General features: G+C 41.7%; 1 protein-coding gene across 2 annotated transcripts in view; it reads right to left on the reverse strand.

Moving 5' to 3' along the window:
• Positions 1-20229, reverse strand: part of LCMT1 (leucine carboxyl methyltransferase 1) — a 76410-nt gene that overhangs the window by 15312 nt on the left and 40869 nt on the right. For both annotated transcript variants that reach the window (XM_073889875.1, XM_025853858.2), the window contains 3 exons: positions 19169-19245; positions 17599-17660; positions 5886-5988 (listed from right to left, as the gene is read on the reverse strand). In XM_073889875.1, coding sequence (XP_073745976.1) covers positions 5886-5988; positions 17599-17660; positions 19169-19245 — 242 coding nt within the window. The remainder of the gene's footprint in view (positions 1-5885; positions 5989-17598; positions 17661-19168; positions 19246-20229) is intronic.

Genomic DNA, 20229 nt, shown 5'->3' on the forward strand with positions numbered 1-20229 from the left:
AAAATAGAGCTTTTCCCCTAAGGTCAGGAACACAGCAGGGATGTCCACTCTCACCACTGCTGTTCAACATAGTATTAGAAGTCCTAGCCACAGCAATCAGACAACCAAAAGAAATAAAAGGTAGGGGTGCCTGGGTGGCTCAGTCGGTTAAACATCTGTCTTCAGCTCAGGAGATGATCCCAGCGTCCTGGGATCAAGTCCCACATGAGACTCTCTGCTCAGTGGGCAGCCTGCTTCTCCCTCTGCCTGCCACTCTGCCTACTTGTGATCTCTCTGTCAAATAAATAAATAAAAGGCATCCAAATCGGCAAAGAAGTCAAACTCTCACTCTTTGCAGATGACAAATTGTGGAAAGCCCAAAAGACTCCACCCCAAAATTGCTAGAACTCATACAGGAATTCAGCAAAGCGGCAGGATATAAAGTCAATGCACAGAAATCAGTTGCATTTCTATACACTAACAATGAGACAGAAGAGAGAGAAATGAAGGAGTCAATCCCATTTACAATTGCACCCAAAACTATGGTTTTGGGCATAAGATACCTAGGAATAAACCTAACCAAAGAGATAAAGGATCTACTCCAAAAACTACAGAACACTTATGAAAGTTGAGGAAGACACAAAGAAATGGAAAAACGTTCCATGCTAATGTATTGGATGAGCAAATATTGTGAAAATGTCTATGCTACCTAGAGCAATCTACACATTTGGTGCAACCCCTATCAAAATACCATCAACTTTTTTCATAGAGCTGGAACAAATATTCCTAAAATTTGTATGGAACCAGAAAAGACTGCAAATAGCCAGAGGAATGTTGAAAAAGAAAACCAAAGCTGGTGGCATCGCAATGCCAGACTTCAAGCTCTATTACAAAGCTGTAGTCATCAAGACAGTATGGTACTGGGCGCCTGGGTGGCTCAGTCGTTAAGCGTCTGCCTTCAGCTCAGGTCATGATACCAGGGTCCTGGGATCGAGCCCCGCATCAGGCTCCCTGCCCAGCGGGAAGCCTGCTTCTCCCTCTCCCACTCCCCCTGCTTGTGCTCTCTCTCTCTCTCTCTCTCTCTCTCTCTCTCTCTCTCGCTGTGTCTCTCTCTGTCAAATAAAAAAAAAAATCTAAAAAAAAAAAAAAGACAGTATGGTACTGGCACAAAACAGACACACAGATCAATGGAACAGAAGAGAGAACCCAAAAAGGGACCCTCAACTCGATAGTCAACTAATCTTCGACAAAGCAGGAAAGAATATCCAATGGAAAAAAGACAGTCTCTTCAACAAATGGTGTTGGGAAAATTGGACAGCCACATGCAGAAGAATGAAACTGGACCATTTCCTTACACCATACACAAAAAATACACTCAAAATGGACAAAAGACCTAAGTGTGAGACAGGAATCCATCGAAATCCTAGAGGAGAACACAGGCAGCAAGCTCTGTGACCTCAGCCACAGCAACTTCTTGCTTAGACATGTCTCCAAAGCCAAGGGAAATAAAGACAAAACTGAACTATTGGGACTTCAAGATAAAAGCTTTTGCACAGCAAAGGAAACAGTCCACAAAACCAAAAGACAACTGACAGAATGGGAGAAGATATTTGCAAATGTCTTATCAGATAAAGGGCTAGTATCCAAAATCTGTACAGAACTTATCAAACTCAACACCCAAAGAATAATCCAATTAAGATATGGGCAGAAGACATGAACAGACATTTCTCCAAAGAAGACATACAAACGGCCAACAGATACATGAAAAACTGCTCCACATCACTCGGCATCAGGGAATTACAAATCAAAACCACACCGGTCTGAATGGCTAAAATTAACCACTCAGGAAATGAGAGATGTTGGCAAGGATGTGGAGAAAGGGGAACCCTCCTACACCGTTGGTGGGAATGCAAGCTGGTGCAGCCACTCTGGAAAACAGTATGGAGGTTCCTCAAAAAGACGAAAGTAGAGCTACCCTACAACCCAGCAACTGCACTACTAGGGATTTACCCCAAAGATACAAATATAGTGATCCAACAAAGAGGCACCTGCACCCCAATGTTTATAGCAGCAATGTCCACAATGGCCAAACTGGAAAGAGCCCAGATGTGCATCGACAGATGAATGGATAAAGAAGGTGTGGTATACACACACACACACACACACACACACATACTGAGTTTGGAGAGATTTTGTTACACATCAAAAACTGACAGATACAATGCAGAAATAGTGATACTCATTTAACCAAATCTAATTCTTATATAAATCTTTATCATCAAGAATTGACAACAACAAGAACAATTTTCAGGAAATTACATTTGTTAGTAAGCACTCTGATTGATAAGACCCGAAGTAATGAACAAATTATGAAATAAGAAAAGCAATAAACTCCTAGAGAAATCTCCAAAAGCCTTAATTCTTCAAAGGGAACACAGACAGCCCCAAATTATATGAGCTCTGCTGGTTTATTCCTGGTTCTTTTACTGCTCCTTCTCTGACTCCTTCATTGTATCCTCTTTCTTTCTCTGCCCCTAAATATCGCTGTTCCTCATGGCTGGTTGCTATTTTTCTCACAAAGCAAGTGGGTTACTTTAAAAAAAAAATTTTTTTTAAGATTTACTTATTTTAGAGAAAGCATGTGTGCACGTGGGATGGGGGAGGGGCAGAGGGAGAGAGAGCATCTCAAGTAGGCTCCCCGCTGAGTGCAGAGCCCACCACGGGGCTCAATCCCATGTCCCTGAGATCATGACCTGAGCTGAAATCAAAAGTCAGATGCTCAACTGACTGAGCCACGCAGGGGCACTGCAAGTAGGTTGTTTCTGTCCATGTTTACTGGCGAGGGATCTCAAAACAAACAAATTGTCTGGACTCGAATACCCAGGAAAGTAGTTGAAAAGAACATGGTATATGTTACCATCAGAATGGAAGCTGTACAGCTGGGCTCAGAGTGTGAATTCACAATCACTAGACAGAAAGGCTCCCCACCAGTAAGTGCCAGCTCTGACCCGATCATAGTACCAACTATCCACCGTTACTGTTCATCTGGATTTCCTTTTTTTTTGGACAATGAAATGGTATATAACTCAAGTTATTTAAGAAGAGATATCCAAACGCTCTCTGGACCCAACTGGAACAGGGTATAAAGAAACTGAGGGCACTAAATCCAGAGGAAAGACAATGAAGTCTGAGTTGCAAACAAAGTTGAAAATCAGAAAGAATAATTGTTTAAAAAATAATTGTTTTAAAATTAGCAATAACCTAAGTTTTAAAACCCCAGATTATATCAACATAAATTATTAGAAAAAGTAAATGAGTGGGGAAAAAGTTCCAAAACCTCAATTAATAGGTTGATAATTAGAGAACTACAGCTCCCAAAACCTTTTCAATGCAAAAGGTACCCAATTTTACTTAAGACAGTGGGGAAGCCCCGTGAAGAAGGCTATGTGGGAATTTTTTGTACAATTTTTGCAACTTTGTTGTAGATTTGAATTATTTGAAAATGTAAAGTTAAACATTTTTCAGTGTAGTTTTAAGAGGTAGCCATTGGGAATATTAAAAATCGGATTAATACTTTTCAAAATATAAGTGAAAGCAAAGCAAAGACAGTAGTAAAGGAAAATGCAGAGCACAAATGAAGCCCCATAGAATTATATGTGTAATTCTAATACGTGTTCTAGCCATTGCTCTTCATCCATTTTGTAGATGTCCAAAGCAAGGCAAACTTCCCTATCAAGATTTATAACTGATTATTTCCCTGATCTTTCAGCAGATTTGCTCCAACAGCAGGTTACTATGGTGGCAATAGGTGGCAGCTGGTTACCATGGTGACCATAGTAATCTAAAGGAGACTGTAGTCTATGTGCCAATTTCTGTTCAACTGCTTTCACAGCATACTTAACTTAATCTTCAGGACCATTTTGTGAAGTAGTTTTTACCCCAGTTCATAAATGAAGAAATTGAGGCTCAAAGAGGCTTCTGGGGGGGGGGGGTTGTTTGTTTAAGAAAAAAACTGCCCCTATTAAATAACTTGTAAGCAGGAGAGGTCACTTGGAATCCAGGATAAGATTCCAACACTCGGGCTCTCCTCACTCTGAGAGGGCTCCAGGCTTACCAGCGTCACCTTGAAGCAATCTACTGACCACTCACTAACATGCCCCCAAGAAAACCAGTGGTGTCCTTGAACGTCGAGACTTCCCTTCTGCTGAAAGAAGAACACCCTACATGCTACGATCTGGGAACCATCTAAAGCATTCCCCAAAGGAAGAAAGAGGCATATTCCATACAGTGCATTGACCTTGCTCTCTGAACACTCAGTGAGACACACAAAGAGTTAGACAGTAAGTACTGGGTCAGTAAGCACCATCCCTGACATCTGCAAAGGTGGACATACAAATCCCAACGATGATAACCTGGTTTATGATTCTAGGCTAAACACGTAAACAAGAACTTCAAAGTGCAGAGATGACAGCCATCACCACTTTAACAAAAGATGTATCCGGAAGGTCAGGCTTCAACTCCCTACACTTCCTCCCCTGCATCGCCCAAAGCTCACCTGTATTTGCACCTGTCCTCACCCTCTTCCTCTCCTCTCAGAAGAACAACAGCTTTCCTTTCCCTCCAAGGCTCTTAGCCTCTGTGGGCTCTACGGCCTCTTCTCTACCAGTGATTTCCCTACTAGCTACTCTCTTTAATCACTGGCCACTGATTCTTTGCCTTCAATTTATTTTTAAAGTAACTTTCTGTTTTCCCTACCTTCCCCTCAAGCCTCTCTCTTGAGTTACTCACCCAAAATATTGTTGAAAGTGTCATCTTCACTGACAGTAAGCTGTGTAGACATGTCTTTATCCCCCTCTACTGTTAAATTCCAATCTAATTTTGACCAGAATCAGTGTGCTAAAACCACACATCTCACTCCCTTCCACTGCTCCCAAAGGTACCTGCTCCCAAGAATCTGGTGTGAACCCTTCTGGTCCATTTTTAAAATGCTTCTGTGATACATAGATATGAACATGGAAGTACTGTATTTTGAGGGTTTGATTTTACACATTTGGTATCACACTATGTGTATTATTCTGCAACTTGATTTTTTTTTTTATGCAACATTACGTTTTTGAGCTCTCTCCATGCTGATCTAGGTCATGCATTTTACATGTTGCTCACTCATTCTTCTCCTGATGGACATTTAGAACGTTTCCAATTTTCTGCTACTAAAAACAGTGCCTATAATGAACACCCTCCTTGTACAGGCACGCAGACTTTCTCAGAGTACACACATCCAAAAGTGGAACGAACTACTAAATCACATGGTACACATGTTTGCAATTTTAGTAGATACTTACAGATTGTTCCTCATAATTCACTTGCACCAATGGCGCACGACCATTCTCATTCTCACATAACCTTGCCGACACTTGATAATGTCAGACTTTTACATTTTTGCCGACTTGGTTCGATTAAAATAGAGTTCCATCTCATCACCAATGAGGTTCAATACCTTTTTCATATGATATTCAATTTCTTTGAGCTACTTTGTCATCTCTCTTTTGCCTGTTTTCATATGGGACTTACTTTTTTTTTAATAGTAGCTTATCTTTATCTATTCTGCATACTAATCCTTTATATATCGCAATTATACGTTTCTATGCATATAATTATCTTTTCTCAAACTTTATGATGTTAGGCATCAGTATGTCACAAAAGCAATACATGTGATTCTGATGTGAAAACAAGCTTGAGAAACTTCGCTTCTAAAAATACTTCAGAACACCACTCTCAGTAGCAATGAAATGATAAACAGTTCAGAATAAAAAATGGGACACAGGTATAATGCTGCAATTTTAACTGGCCTTATTTCATATTAGCAAGAAGTCACAAATGCAGAAGAGGTTAAAAAAAAATCTCACTGTGGATTCATGTTACATTTCTTTAGTTTCTCTTCCAGTTCAGGTAAATCTCGGAGATCTGCTCCAATAATGGCATATCTCTTTGAATCCAACAGGTGTCCATCTGCAAATCCAAGAAGAGATTAACATTTCAACAGAAATTAACCAAGAGATTATAATTTCAATGGGTATAGTTCTTTCAAAATTAAAGTAAACTTATTGTTTTTCTCCATTATAAAAATACATCCTCTGTTGTGGGGGAAAAAAATATCAGGAACGAAGAGGGGAGAAATGAACTAAAATCATACCTTCCAGAGGTAACTATTAGTATTTGAGTGTAGAACATCCCGGTCCTTTTTTCTATGTGCTTAAACTCATATATACAACATAAACACATTCTCACACAAACATACACACACACCTCACACAGAAAAAAGCAAACAGGGCCAATTCTTTCAGAAACTGCTTTTCCTATTTAACAGTAATATCAATGACATCCTTCGCTGTAATGATTTCCTAGAATTCCATGAGTGGATAAAACAACTTACTCAACCAATCTCTCACTATCGGGCATGTGGTATTTCCAAGTTTTCTCCATCTGAGGCACTGTAATGAACATCTTTATATAGACATCATGAAGCACCTGTCAAATAGGTCTCTATGAGTGGAATTAGGAGGTCAAAGGGTAAGCCTATGTAAATAATGGTACCGATTGGCTGGCTGCTCTCTAGATGTTGTGCCAATCTGTGAGATACTGTGTTTAAAGGAAAATTGTCTCTATACTTAAGTATTTACAAATAAAATGATAACATTTGCTTTAAAATACTCCAGCAGAGATTGGATGGAATGGTTTTTATACTGGTTCCCAAGCTTTGGCAGTCATCAGAATCACCTGAAGGATTTGTTAAAACACAGACTGATGGGCTCCACTCCCTGAGTTTCTGATTCAGCAGATCTTTCAAAAGTAGAAATTTTTTCAAATTCTTTTAAAAGTTAGAAACCTGTATTTCTAACAAGTGCTTAGGCCGTGTTGATGCCCCTGGTTTAGGACTAACTTTTAGAACCACTGGTACAGATGAAGTTGGTCATAGTTAAAGTTAGATGTTGGGCACGTGGAGGTTCACTGATTTATTTTTATGTATGCCTAAAAATGTTGTCAATTAAAAGTTTAAAAAATGGATTGTAATTTTCTTTTTAAAGATTTTATTTATTTATTTGACAGAGAGAGACACAGCGAGAGAGGGAACACAAGCAGGGGGAGTAGGAGAGGGAGAAGCAGGCTTCCCTGTGGAGCAGAGAGCCCAATATGGGGCTCGATCCCAGGACCCTGGGATCATGACCTGAGCTGAAGGCAGACACCTAACGACTGAGCCCCAAAAATGGATTGTAATTTTTTTAAAAAAAGGAAACTGCTTGGTTGTTTACCCGAAGCATTTCTTGCTCAGCTTCCTCAAGGGTACAAACCATGGAAGGAACTGGAACATCCAACAGCCATTCTATATTGTTGCTAATAGCTCAGGTTCTCTCAGCTCTGAGAGGTCACAGTAGAAAAAGGGAAAGAGGCTAAACCATAGTGTCTGAAAACTCTCATGATGCTGATAACCCCATTCAGCTGACTCAAATACACTGGGCCACACACCATAAGCTAAAAGATGTACCTCCTAGGAACCTGCTAGATATCAGACATGCAGGGAAACCCGAAGTCGGAGCCCCAGGTGCCACAATGCCCAAGTCAGAAAAGGAATATAAAGACTACGAAGGCACTTGTCTGCCCTATTATGAGATCAAATAATGATTCCCAAATACCTGTGCACCTTCTTGCAAATAGCATACATGCTACTAAAAAGTGTGCTTGGAGTGAGTTATTCTATCCCTGATCAAAAAAAAAAGAGTTGAGATGTACTACAAAAACACCAACACATTCGTTCATTTGACCATTCAGGTGCGTATATATTTAACCAACAATCTTGGCATGCCAGGCATTGTTCTAGGTGCTGGGGACGCAGTGATGAACAAGAGACAGGTTGCTGCCTCTCATAAGGCTTACCCCCGCAGAGGAGGGAGAGAGCCAATGAATTATTAAAGAAAGGAAGAATTAAGAGAATATCAGAGTATTAAATGCTAAGAAGCAAATAAAAGGTGATTAAAAAAAAAGAGTGGGAGGGACAGTGTTCAGTCTTTCACCTGCTGGTCATGGAGGGCTTCTCAGAGGAGGCAGTAGCTAAGCTGAGACAGAGGTGATCAGAAGGAGCCTGGCAGGCAAAATTAGGGGAAAAGAGTTCCATGGTAGAAGGAAGTGGAAGATCCGAAGATGACAGTCAGGCAACAGCAGGACAGTGTTCTGCTCAGGACAGCCAGATCAGAGTTACTGTAGTCAAAAGTAAAATCAGGAGGCAGACGGAGGAATGCTTAACCGTGTGGATCCCAAACAGTGGGAAGATTTAAACAGGGGAGTAAGAGAAGCTGATTTACTCCTTCTAACTTACTTTTCACCGGGTGCCCATTTATATACTTTGAGTTTTCCTCCCCATGCATAGTTCAGCTTAAAAAAAAGTGTGAATTCAAAAATGCATATTTTTTTCACTTTAACATTCATGAAATCAGGATACATCAAATAGTCAAGAAACACCAGTTTAACCTGCCAGCACTTTGTGTTTCCTAATGATAAAGAAGCAGTAGCGAATCTTACAATCACAGCCTCAAAGGTTTGATGAAGGAAGGTAATGTTTCAATGAAATTTGTGCCACTTTTATGATCACCTATCACTTTTGTCAGGCCTTCACTCACATTTGTATTTCCCTTATTTTTATTCAAATTCTCCTTTCTCGGTATGCTGGCAAGATCAAAAACTAAAAGCATAGGACCAGAAAATGTGCCTACATGAGAAACAAACACAGAGTTCAAAAGCAAGCAAACAACTAACAAAAAAATCTGCCCAAAAAACACTGATGAGGGACTTTTATCAAAGAATGTATCTTTATGTTCTAAAGGATTCCTAGCAATTGAAAAGAAAATGAAACAATGCCACTGACACATTCCCAATGGACTTTACAAAGGAATCCTGCAGGCCAATAAAAGGAAGGAAGGATACTCCAACTCCATAGCACATTCAAAGTTATTCTAAAGATTTTAAATTAATAGGTTTGGAAGATAGGCAGAAATTTTTGTTTTAATGGTAACAGCCACTGTTAGTGAGGGTGTAGGGTAAGAATCCTCGTCTACTCTCATGAAAATACAATTTACTAAAGAGGGTCTGGAAGAACAGTTTGGCAGTAGCTATTAGAATTCATAAGGGACAATTCCTTGAACCAGCAATTCCTGCAAATATGCACGTGTACCTGTGCTTTCTACAACACTGTTTACTAGAAAACCATAAAAAAATGCAGCTATCTAAAGGACCGTTGGTACTGAATACATTAAGTGAAATGGAATTTCCATGCCAGGGAGAACATAATGAGGCAGACCTATATATGCCAATAGGAAGACAGCCATGAGTCACTAGGATGCAAAAAGAGCGAGTTACAAAACAGGACATGTAAATTATTCACCTTATTAAAATTATACATAAATCTATTTTGAGAAATACAGATTCACTAATTCAACAGATATATATTGAACTACAACCTATGTATTTATTCAATGTGTACATACCTTCTTTCAACAAAAATTTATCGAAACTTCTAAGTGCCAGGCACTGGATCTTATTTATGTGTGTGTTTTCTCATGTATGATATTGATCCGTCTCTAGGTGCACTGTTCCTTCACAAGAGAAAACACTCCGAACATTGGTTATCTTGGTGGGGGGAGAGATTGTGGAGGGTCCCTACTTTCTACTTCATACATTTGTGTACTGATGGATCAAAGGTGATGCCAAGTGTTAGCTCTTCCATTACAGGTAATCATTCTGACACAAGTACTCACCAAATACACAGAAAACCAGGAGAGCTACAGTGTGGAGAAAACAGCTAGGCCAGCACATGGCAAAGCCTGCACAGGTTCTACTTATAATTTGTAGGAGGAAACAGAGGATGGGGGAGATGTTCTACGTGGAGGCGTTTCTTCACGAGGAGCATGACTATGGCACCGTGGTTGCATAGAGGCCTCTCTGGCTGCCCAGTGTTTCCTGTGTGATCTGTGTCCACCATCCAAGAAGGCCATCCTTCTGGGCAAGTCTTCTTCTTCTTTTTTTTTTAATTTATTGTTATGTTAATCACCATATACTACATCATTTGTTTTTGATGTAGTGTTCCATGATTCATTGTTTGTTCATAACACCCAGTGCTCCATGCAGAATGTGCCCTCTTTAATACCCATCACCAGGCTAACCCATCCCCCTACCCCCGTCCCCTCTGGAACCCTCAGTTTGTTTTTCAGAGTCCATCATCTCTCATGGTTCGTCTCCCCCTCTGACTTACTCCCCTTTATTCTTCCTCTCCTGCTTTCTTTTTCTTTTTCTTTTTTCTTAAACTATGTTGTGTTATTTCTTTCAGAAGTACAGATCTGTGATTCAACAGTCTTGCACAATTCACAGCGCTCACCGTAGCACATACCCTCCCCAATGTCTATCACCCAGCCACCCCATCCCTCCCACCCCCCACCACTCCAGCAACCCTCAGTTTGTTTCCTGAGATTAAGAATTCCTCCTATCAGTGAGGTCATATGATACATGTCTTTCTCTGATTGACTTATTTCACTCAGCATAACACCCTCCAGTTCCATCCACGTCGTTGCAAATGGCAAGATCTCATTTCTTTTGATGGCTGCATAATATTCCATTGTGTATATATACCACATCTTCTCTATCCATTCATCTGTCGATGGACATCTTGTCTCATTCCACAGTTTGGCTATTGTGGACATTGCTGCTATAAACATTGGGGTGCAAGTACCCCTTCGGGTCCCTACATTTGTATCTTTGGGGTAAATACCCAGTAGTGCAATTACTGGATCGAATGGTAGGTCTAATTTCAACTGTTTGAGGAACCTCCATACTGTTTTCCAGAGTGGTTGCACCAGCTTCCAATCCCACCAACAGTGTAGGAGGGTTCCCCTTTCTCCACATCCCCGCCAACATCTGTCGTTCCCTGACTTGTTAATTTTAGCCATTCTGACTGGTGTGAGGTGGTATCTCATGGAGATTTTGATTTGGATTTCCCTGATGCCGAGCGATGTTGAGCACTTTTTCATGTGCCTGTTGGCCATTTGGATGTCTTCTTTGGAAAAATGTCTGTTCATGTCTTCTGCCCATTTCTTGATTGGATTATTTGTTCTTTGGGTGTTGAGTTTGGTAAATTCTTTATAGATTTTGGATACTAGTCCTTTATCTGATATGTCATTTGCAAATACTTTCTCCCATTCTGTCGGTTGTCTTCTGGTTTTGTGGACTGTTTCTTTTGCTGTGCAAAAGCTTTTTATCTTGATGAAATCCCAATAGTTCATTTTTGCCCTGGCTTCCCGTGCCTTTGGCGATGTTTCTAGGAAGAAGATGCTGCGGCTGAGGTCGAAGAGGTTGCTGCCTGTGTTCTCCTTTAGGATTTTGATGGACTCCTGTCTCACGTTTAGGTCTTTCAACCATTTGGATGGAGTCTATTTTTGTGTGTGGTGTAAGGAAATGGTCCAGTTTCATTCTTCTGCATGTGGCTGTCCAATTTTCCCAACACCATTTGTTGAAGAGACTGTCTTTTTGCCATTGGACATTCTTTCCTGCTTTGTCAAAGATTAGTTGACCATAGAGTTGAGGGCTCATTTCTGGGCTCTCGATTCTGTTCCATTGATCTATGTGTCTGTTTTTGTGCCAGTACCATACTCTCTTGATGATGACAGCTTTGTAATAGAGCTGGAAGTCTGGAATTGTGATGCCGCCAGTTTTGCTTATCTTTTTCAACATTCCTCTGGCTATTCGGGGTCTCTTATAGTTCCATACAAATTTTAGGATTATTTGTTCCATTTCTTTGAAAACAGTGGATGGTATTTTGATGGGGATTGCATTGAATGTGTAGATTGCTCTAGGTAGCATTGACATCTTCACAATGTTGGTTCTTCCAATCCATGAGCATGGAACGTTTTTCCATTTCTTTGTGTCTTTGTGTCTTCTTCAATTTCTTTCCTGAGTGTTTTATACTTTTCTGAGTACAGATCCTTTGCCTCTTTGGTTAAATTTATTCCTAGGTATCTTATGGTTTTGGGTGCAATTGGAAATGGGATTGACTCCTTGATTTGTCTCTCTTCTGTCTTGTTGTTGGTTTATAGGAATGCCACTGATTTCTGTGCATTGATTTTATAGCCTGCTACTTGACTGAATTCCTGTATGAGTTCTAGCAGTTTTGAGGTGGAGTCTTTTGGGTTTTCCACATACAGCTCTCAGTTTTTCCCCATCAAGAATGATATTCGCTGTAGGTTTTTCATAGATGGCTTTTATGATATTGACGTATGTACCCTCTATCCCTATACTCTGAAGAGTTTTGATCAAGAAAGGAAGCTGTACTTTGTCAAATGCTTTTTCTGCATCTATTGAGAGGATCATATGATTCTTGTTCTTTCTTTTGTTAATGTATTGTATCACGTTGATTGATTTGCGGATGTTGAACCAGCCTTGCAGCCCAGGGATAAATCCCACTTGGTCGTGGTGAATAATCCTTTTAATGTACTGTTGGATCCTATTGGCTAGGATTTTGGTGAGAATTTTTGCATCCATGTTCATCAAGGATATTGGTCTGTAATTCTCCTTTTTCATGGGGTCTTTGTCTGGTTTTGGGATCAAGGTAATGGTGCCCTCATAAAATGAATTTGGAAGTTTCCCTTCCATTTCTATTTTTTGGAACAGTTTCAGGAGAATAGGTATTAATTCTTCTTGAAATGTCTGATAGAATTCCCCTGGGAAGCCATCTGGCCCTGGGCTTTTGTTTCTTGGGAGATTTTGGATGACTGCTTCAATTTCCTTAGTGGTTCTAGGTCTGTTCAGGTTCTCTATCTCTTCCTGCTTCAATTTTGGTACTTGATACATCTCTAGGAATGCCCCCATTTCTTCCAGGTTATCTAATTTGCTGGCATAGAGTTGCTCATAATATGTTCTTATAATTGTTTGTATTTCTTTGGTATTGGTTGTGATCTCTCCTCTTTCATTCATGATTTTGTTGATTTGGGTCACTTCTCTTTTCTTTTTGATAAGTCGGGCCAGGGGTTTATCAATCTTGTTAATTCTTTGAAAGAACTAGGTCCTAGTTTCCTTGATCTGTTCTACTGTGCTTTTGGTTTCTAGTTCATTGATTTCTGCTCTGATCTTTATTATTTCTCTTCTCCTGCTGGGTTTAGGCTTTATTTGCTGTTCTTTCTCTAGCTCCTTTAGGTGTAGGGTTAGGTTGTGTATTTCAGACCTTTCTTGTTTCTTGAGAAAGGCTTGTATTGCTATATACTTTCCACTCAGGACTGCCTTTGCTGTATCCCAAAGATTTTGGACAGTTGTGTTTTCATTTTCATTGGTTTCCATGAATTTTTTTAATTCTTCTTTAATTTCCTGGTTGACCCATTCATTCTTTAGTAGGATGTTCTTTAGCCTCCATGTATTTGAGTTCTTTCCGATTTTCCTCTTGTGATTGAGTTCTAGTTTTGAAGCATGTGGTCTGAAAATATGCAGGGAATGATCCCAAACTTTTGGTACCGGTTGAGACCTGATTTGTGACGTAGGATGTGATCAATTCTGGAGAATGTTCCATGGGCACTAGAGAAGAATGTGTATTCCGTTGCTTTGGGATGGAATGTTCTGAATATGTCTGTGAAGTCCATTTGGTCCAGTGTGTCATTTAAAGTCTTTATTTCCTTGTTGATCTTTTGCTTAGATGATCTGCCCATTTCAGTCAGGGGGTGTTAAAGTCCCCCATTATTATTGTATTGTTGTCAATGTGTTTCTTCGCTTTTGTTATTAATTGCCTTATATAATTGGCTGCTCCCATGTTAGGAGCATAGATATTTACAATTGTTAGATCTTCTTGTTGGATAGACCTTTTAAGTAGGATATAGTGTCCTTCCTCATCTCTTATTACAGTCTTTGTTTTAAAATCTAGTTTGTCTGATATAAGGATTGCCACCCCAGCTTTCTTTTGGTGTCCATTAGCATGGTAAATGGTTTTCCACCCCCTCACTTTCAATCTGGGGGTGTCTTTGGGTCTAAAATGAGTCTCTTGCAGACAGCATATTGATGGGTCTTGTTTTTTAATCCAATCCGATAGCCTGTGCCTTTTGATTGAGGCATTGAGCCCATTTACATTCAGGGTAAATATTGAAAGGTATGAGTTTAGTGCCATTGTATTGCCTGTAAGGTGACTGTTACTGTATGTTGTCTGTGCTCCTTTCTGATCTTTGCTGCTGTTAGGCTCTCTCTTTGCTTAGAGAACCCCTTTCAATATTTCTTGGAGGGCTGGTTTCGTGTTTGCAAATTCCTTTAGTTTTTGTTTGTTCTGGAAGCTTTTTATCTCTCTTTCTATTTTCAATGACGGCCTCGCTGGATATAGTATTCTTGCTGCATATTTTTCTCGTTTAGTGCTCTGAAGATATCTTGCCAGTCCTTTCTGGCCTGCCAGGTCTCTGTGGATAGGTCTGTTGCCAATCTAATATTTTTACCATTGTAGGTTACATATATCTTCCCCCGAGCTGCTTTCAGGATTTTCTCTTTGTCTCTGAGACTCGTAAGTTTTACTATTAGATGTCGGGGTGTTGACCTATTATTATTGATTTTGAGAGGGGTTCTCTGTGCCTCCTGGATTTTGATGCCTGTTTCCTTCCTCACATTAGGGAAGTTCTCTGCTATTATTTGCTCCAATATACCTTCTGCTCCTCTCTCTGTTTCTTCTTCTGGGATCCCAATTATTCTAATGTTGTTTCGTCTTATCGTATCACTTATCTCTCGAATTCTGCCCTCGTGATCCTATAGTTGTTTCTCTCTCTTTTTCTCAGCCTCTTTATTTTCCATCATTTGGTCTTCTATATCACTGATTCTCTCTTCTGCCTCATTTATCCTAGCAGTTAGTGCCCCCATTTTTTATTTCACCTCATCAATAGCCTCTTTGATTTCGACTTGGTTAGATTTAGGTTCTTTTATTTCTCCAGAAAGGGTTTCTCTAATAACTTCCACGCTTTTTTCAAGCCCAGCTAGTATCTTTAAAGTCATGATTCTGAACTCTAGGTCCGACATCGTACTAATGTCCGTATTGAGTAGGTCCCTGGCAGACGGTACTACCTGTTGTCTTTTTGCTGAGATGATTTTTTTCGTCTTGTCATTTTGTCCAGAGGAGAATAGATGAATGAGAGAACAAAATGCTAACAGGTTTACAACGTCCCCAGCAAATATACTGTATACAAATCAGAAAAGACCTGACACCAGGGGAAAAGAAAGGGAAAGAAAGAAAAAAGAAAGAGAAAAAAAAAAAGAAAAAAAGATAAAAACAAAAACAGAACAATACAAAAAAAGCAGAATATGATCAAATATGATCAGGCTACTGCATAGATCAGTGCCACACACTAGATTTTGGGCGTATTTTGGTCTGTTAGAAAAAAGTGCCTCCTAAAATTTTAAAGGAAGAAAGACATATATGTACAAAATAAGGGTTGATACAATGAAGGGATGGAAGATGACTGTAAAGATGAAAATTATAAAAGATTTTATAAAAGGACTTGATAAGATAAGAAGTTGTTTGAAAAAAGAAAGAAGATTTACGAAAAAAAAAAAAGAAAAAATGGAGAGAATGTGATCAGGCAGGAGACTAGAACAGAGCCATACACTAGTGATTTAGGGTATATTTTGATCTGTTAGAAGAAACTGTACCTCAAAATTTTAAAGAGAGAACAACTTATATATATATGCCAAAAATAAGGGTAACTACTATGAAGGGATAAAATATGACTCTAAAAATGAAAAATAAAAAATGTTTTTTTTTTTTAAAAAGAGATTGATGTTGGTTGAGAAAGGGAAAAAGAAAAAAAAAAACCGTTAACAAAAATTAACTTTGATGAACTAATGAATCATGGTAAATAAAAGCCATGAATTCTATGTGCAGTATTCCCCTAGCGCTGGAGTTCTCCCGTTCTCCTTGATCGGTAAACTTGGTCTTGGCTTGCTGGCTGTTTGTGCTGATCTTCTGGGGGAGGGGCCTGTTGCTGTTGTTTCCAAATGTCTTTGCCGGAGGCTGAACTGCCCTGCCCTTGTTGGTCCGGGCTAAGGAAGCTGCTCCGGTTTGCTCTCAGGAGCTTTTGTTCCCTGCAAGCTCTCGGTACAGCCTTGGAGGACCAGGGCAAAAATGGTGGCCTCCCAATCTCCACCCGGAGGAGCTGAGAACTCAGGGCCCCACTCCTCAGTGCGCCCCCAGAGAAAAGCAGTCACTCCCGTGTCCCCGATCTCCGGCCGCACTCCGTGCTCACCCGGCCTGTGACCGAGCGTTGTTATCTCTGGCACCCGACCCCATGTGGAGTCTCCAAACCCAGCAGATCCCTGCGGTGCAGTCCCGCGCCGCTCCTCCCCGGGAAGGAAGGGGAGTCTCCCCGGCTCTGCCGCTTGTTGGGTCCCTGCTGGAGGAGCAGTGGCCCGACTGGGCCGCGGATCACAGTTTATGGCGACCCCGAGCTGAGAGCCCGCGCCTCGGCTCCGTCTCTGCAGCCGGCTTCCCCGCTCTGATACCTGGGAGCTCTGCCGCACTCAGGCACCCCCGGTCTTTCTGTGACCCCAAGGGTCCTGAGACCACACTGTCCCGGGAGGATTCCACCCCCCGCTTAGCCACTGGAGCGACGTCCCTCAGTGGAGCCAACTTCTAAAAGGTCCGATTTTGTGCTCCGCGGCTCTATCACTCGCCAGAAGCGGCCGACGGAGGCCCCCCCCGCCGTCTATCCTCCCGAATATCGCCTCAGATTCACTTCTCCGCACATCCTACCTTCCAGTAAGTGGTCGCCTCTCTGTTCAGAGAGTTGTTGCTACTCTCCTCTTCGATCTCCTGTTGAGTTCGTAGGTGTGCAGAATGGTTTGATCCCTATTCAGCTGAATTCCTGAGACCAGACGAAATCTAGGTCTCCTACTCCTCCGCCATCTTCCTCCGCCTCCTGGGCAAGTCTTCTGACCTGAATTATTAATAAGTCCCTTGAACTACTCTGCCAGACACAGACTGGAAACGATGGAACATTCTGGAAGAGGTTTCCCTTGGTTTGAAAGGCATAGAAGTGAGCAGAAAGTTGATGGAAACACTCATAATAAAAACGTGAGGGCGAAAACCGGAGCACAGGGGCCAAGGAGGTGACCTAATAGGTGTAGCAGGTCAGGTACAGACAGCGGGGAACAGTGGGGGCGGGACTGGAGGGTGACTGCCCCCCTCCATGAGGCAGCCATGTAGGAGGGAGGGTCTGATGTTGCCGGACTGGATGTTCCCAAAGCAAGCTGGAAAGGGAGAAATTCCGGAAAAAATCTATTTTTGCACACCATTTGCAAATCACTGAAACACACTTGTAAAGATTTAACAATGGGGACCTATGGACATCTGCTCTAAATTGCTTCACGGTAAACGCGATGCAGTGTAAATGTATCAGCAGAAGTACATGCTGTGTGACATCATGGACGCACACACATTCTGACGCACAAACACACACACACATACACACACACACACACACAGACACCCCATATTTCAAAGGAAAAGGGGAAAAAAAGCAAAGAGAGTTCTATAGTCCGTACTGTACCGCGTAGGTTAAGGGTACTTGCCGTTTTGAAGTGGGTCCTCTGAATGTAATTCTATAATGGGTTGTAATAAGAAAGGCTTGACTCTGTGGGAAGATGGGAAAGAGAGAGAAATGAGTCCAGGAGCTGTTTCAGCAAAACTGCAAACACCCACTCCAGAAACGGCAAATACATCCTGCAAGGGCCATCACTGCACAGGGCCTTCTGCTTCATGACATCTGGCCCCCAGCACACACACTCATACTTCAGTGGATTGGGGTTCAGGCGAGGTCACTAAGCAGGACACTCCGAATCAGATGTCCAGTCACAGTCTGATCATAAATACTGAAGACTCAAAATCGCTCAGGATAGTGAGCAAGAATTTTCCTGATGTTCCAGTGTTTTCCAAGCCATATCTAGTTTCCTGCCTCTTCTCCAACAAAATTTTTAACACAGTGCTTATTGCTCACAGTTAACTGAAAAACGGACTCTATTCAGACCAGAAGTCAGTAACATTTATGTGATGAGTCTCCTCCTTCACAATATGCAAAAATCAGACCTCAGAGAGCCAAATCCTCTATCAAACAACCACACACAAAGGCCAAAGCATTTTTCAGCCCAGAGGCCACCTCTGGGCTTAAGTGAGAGCCCACTTACTCTTATTTCACTCGGGGTTCCCCAACAAGCTAGGATGTCCTCTGCAGATGCACAGCCTCAGATGCCAGACGGCAACTAAAAAGCATATTTACCGTAACAGAATCTTGTATTTGGAAAGGGTGAAAACCTTGTTTTTATAGGATAAAGTAGAATAAGCTCATACTTGAAAAATATGTCCAGATGTTGAGAATTAGAAACTTCCATGTGCACTAAAAATTTTTTTAAATGTAAGACCTGGCATTTTATTGAAATCACTCATTTAAAAACAGGGAAGGGGGTACAGGTCAAAACCACTAAGAAACCTTGACTTTGGCTTGAGGCCAGGGTTTAAATCTCAGCTCCACCCTTTCGTCCACAGGTGCCCTGACGGATATTCGCTTCACTGCTTTGAGCCTCAGCTTCCCCACTGGAATTCACGAGTCTGCTCTGAGCACTGAATGATGATCCAAGTGAAGCATTTCACATGGTGCTACAAAAAGTCCCAGCAGAGATTCACAAACTTGTCCTCTACAACTCTGCAAACTTTTTAAAATCTGGCCTCAGAGCGGCCCCCGGAATATCTCACGTATAGTAAATGACTGAGTTCAGCCTTCTCGTCATTTGCACGAACAATATTTACTTGACATCTGCTCTGGGCCTGGCACCTCTCTATGCCCTGGAGATATCCAAGTACACAAAAGACACAGAACAATTCCGATGATTAAACTATTGTAGGTCATTTCTTCTCAAGGTTCAGAGAAATGACGTTCATGGACAGAACAGTCCCAAGGGTGGGTGTCTACTGCATTTGGAAGGACTGCTCGAGAGGTTGGAATGAGGATCCCAGGGCCAGCAAGAAAGCGGTGTGGGGGTGCAAGGACAGCCCCGTAAAATGAGGTCTCCGGCATGCAGACCGGCCCCCTACTGACCGCTGCCTGTGAATCCAGAGGCTCTGTCCTCTGGTCCAAGCCACACTTACTTGAGGCTGTGCAGCTTTCTCGTGACTATCATTGGAAAGTCGACCTCAAAATATTTACTTGGGAGAAGATCTTCATCCTGAGGAAAAATACACAGTGAGTTTTCTAATTCTGTATTCCCTCATACACTGACTGACCATCTTCACGTACTGAACACTAGGCCCCAAATAGCAAAGGCGTACTTAGCGCCTTAAATTAGGAACGATATGGTCAGAAATGTATTGTTTAGGTGACTTTGGTCTCCGCATGGAGAACGGATGGAGGACAAAAGTTAGAAGGATCTCACAGTCGTCCAGGAAGAAGGTCCAGGGAAGAAGTCACGGGGAGCCTGAACTGGGGGGGGGGGGGCGCCACTGGGATGGATGTGGGGAGGCACTGAGAGGTGCTGGGGAAGTAGGACCTAACAGACTTTTCCAAAACCCAGACTGAGACAGATTAGGGAGGGTCAGGAACCCAATGTGTGTGTGGGGGGGGTTGGGACCAGCATTTAGGGGATCAAATAGGATACAACAGCTAATATCACAAAGCATCCCCCCCAGTGAGAGCAGGCAAGTTTTGCTCATTTGACCTAGACTCCAAAGAGCAAACAAGCATTTTTTTTTTAAAGAAACGCAGATTAAAAAAAAAAACAAAAAACCTTTGGACCAATATAATTATCAAACAAACCAAAATTCCTCCATAAAATCTTTTAGACCCTATGCTATTAGCCTTCCTCACTCCTGACAGATAACCTTTCTCTTGGAAGGGGTACCTAGGTCTCGGTGTACCTTGACCAAAAATAAAAATGCCAGACTTATTCATTATTAACCGACCTACATGACGGGGGAGAAACCAAACCTCGGGACCAAGGGAAAAGGGAGTTGGGCTGAAAGGAGGCTTTTCTTCAGCGGCTTCTGCTCACACTGCACACGTTCTGCCCCTGCATTCTGTTCCAGCTCCTTCCACCACACCATGGTCACTGAGGTACAGACACCAACGTGGACAGAAGACTGCAAAGACCCCCCTGAACGAGCACAGGGCTCTGTGTAGAGAACAGGGAAGGAACCTGGACTTGGAGGAGCTG

This window comes from Callorhinus ursinus, unplaced genomic scaffold (genome assembly GCF_003265705.2).
Source record: "Callorhinus ursinus isolate GAN/ISIS: 27379988/994484 unplaced genomic scaffold, GSC_fseal_2.0 scaffold120, whole genome shotgun sequence".
In the NCBI taxonomy this organism is placed as follows: Eukaryota; Metazoa; Chordata; class Mammalia; order Carnivora; family Otariidae; genus Callorhinus; species Callorhinus ursinus.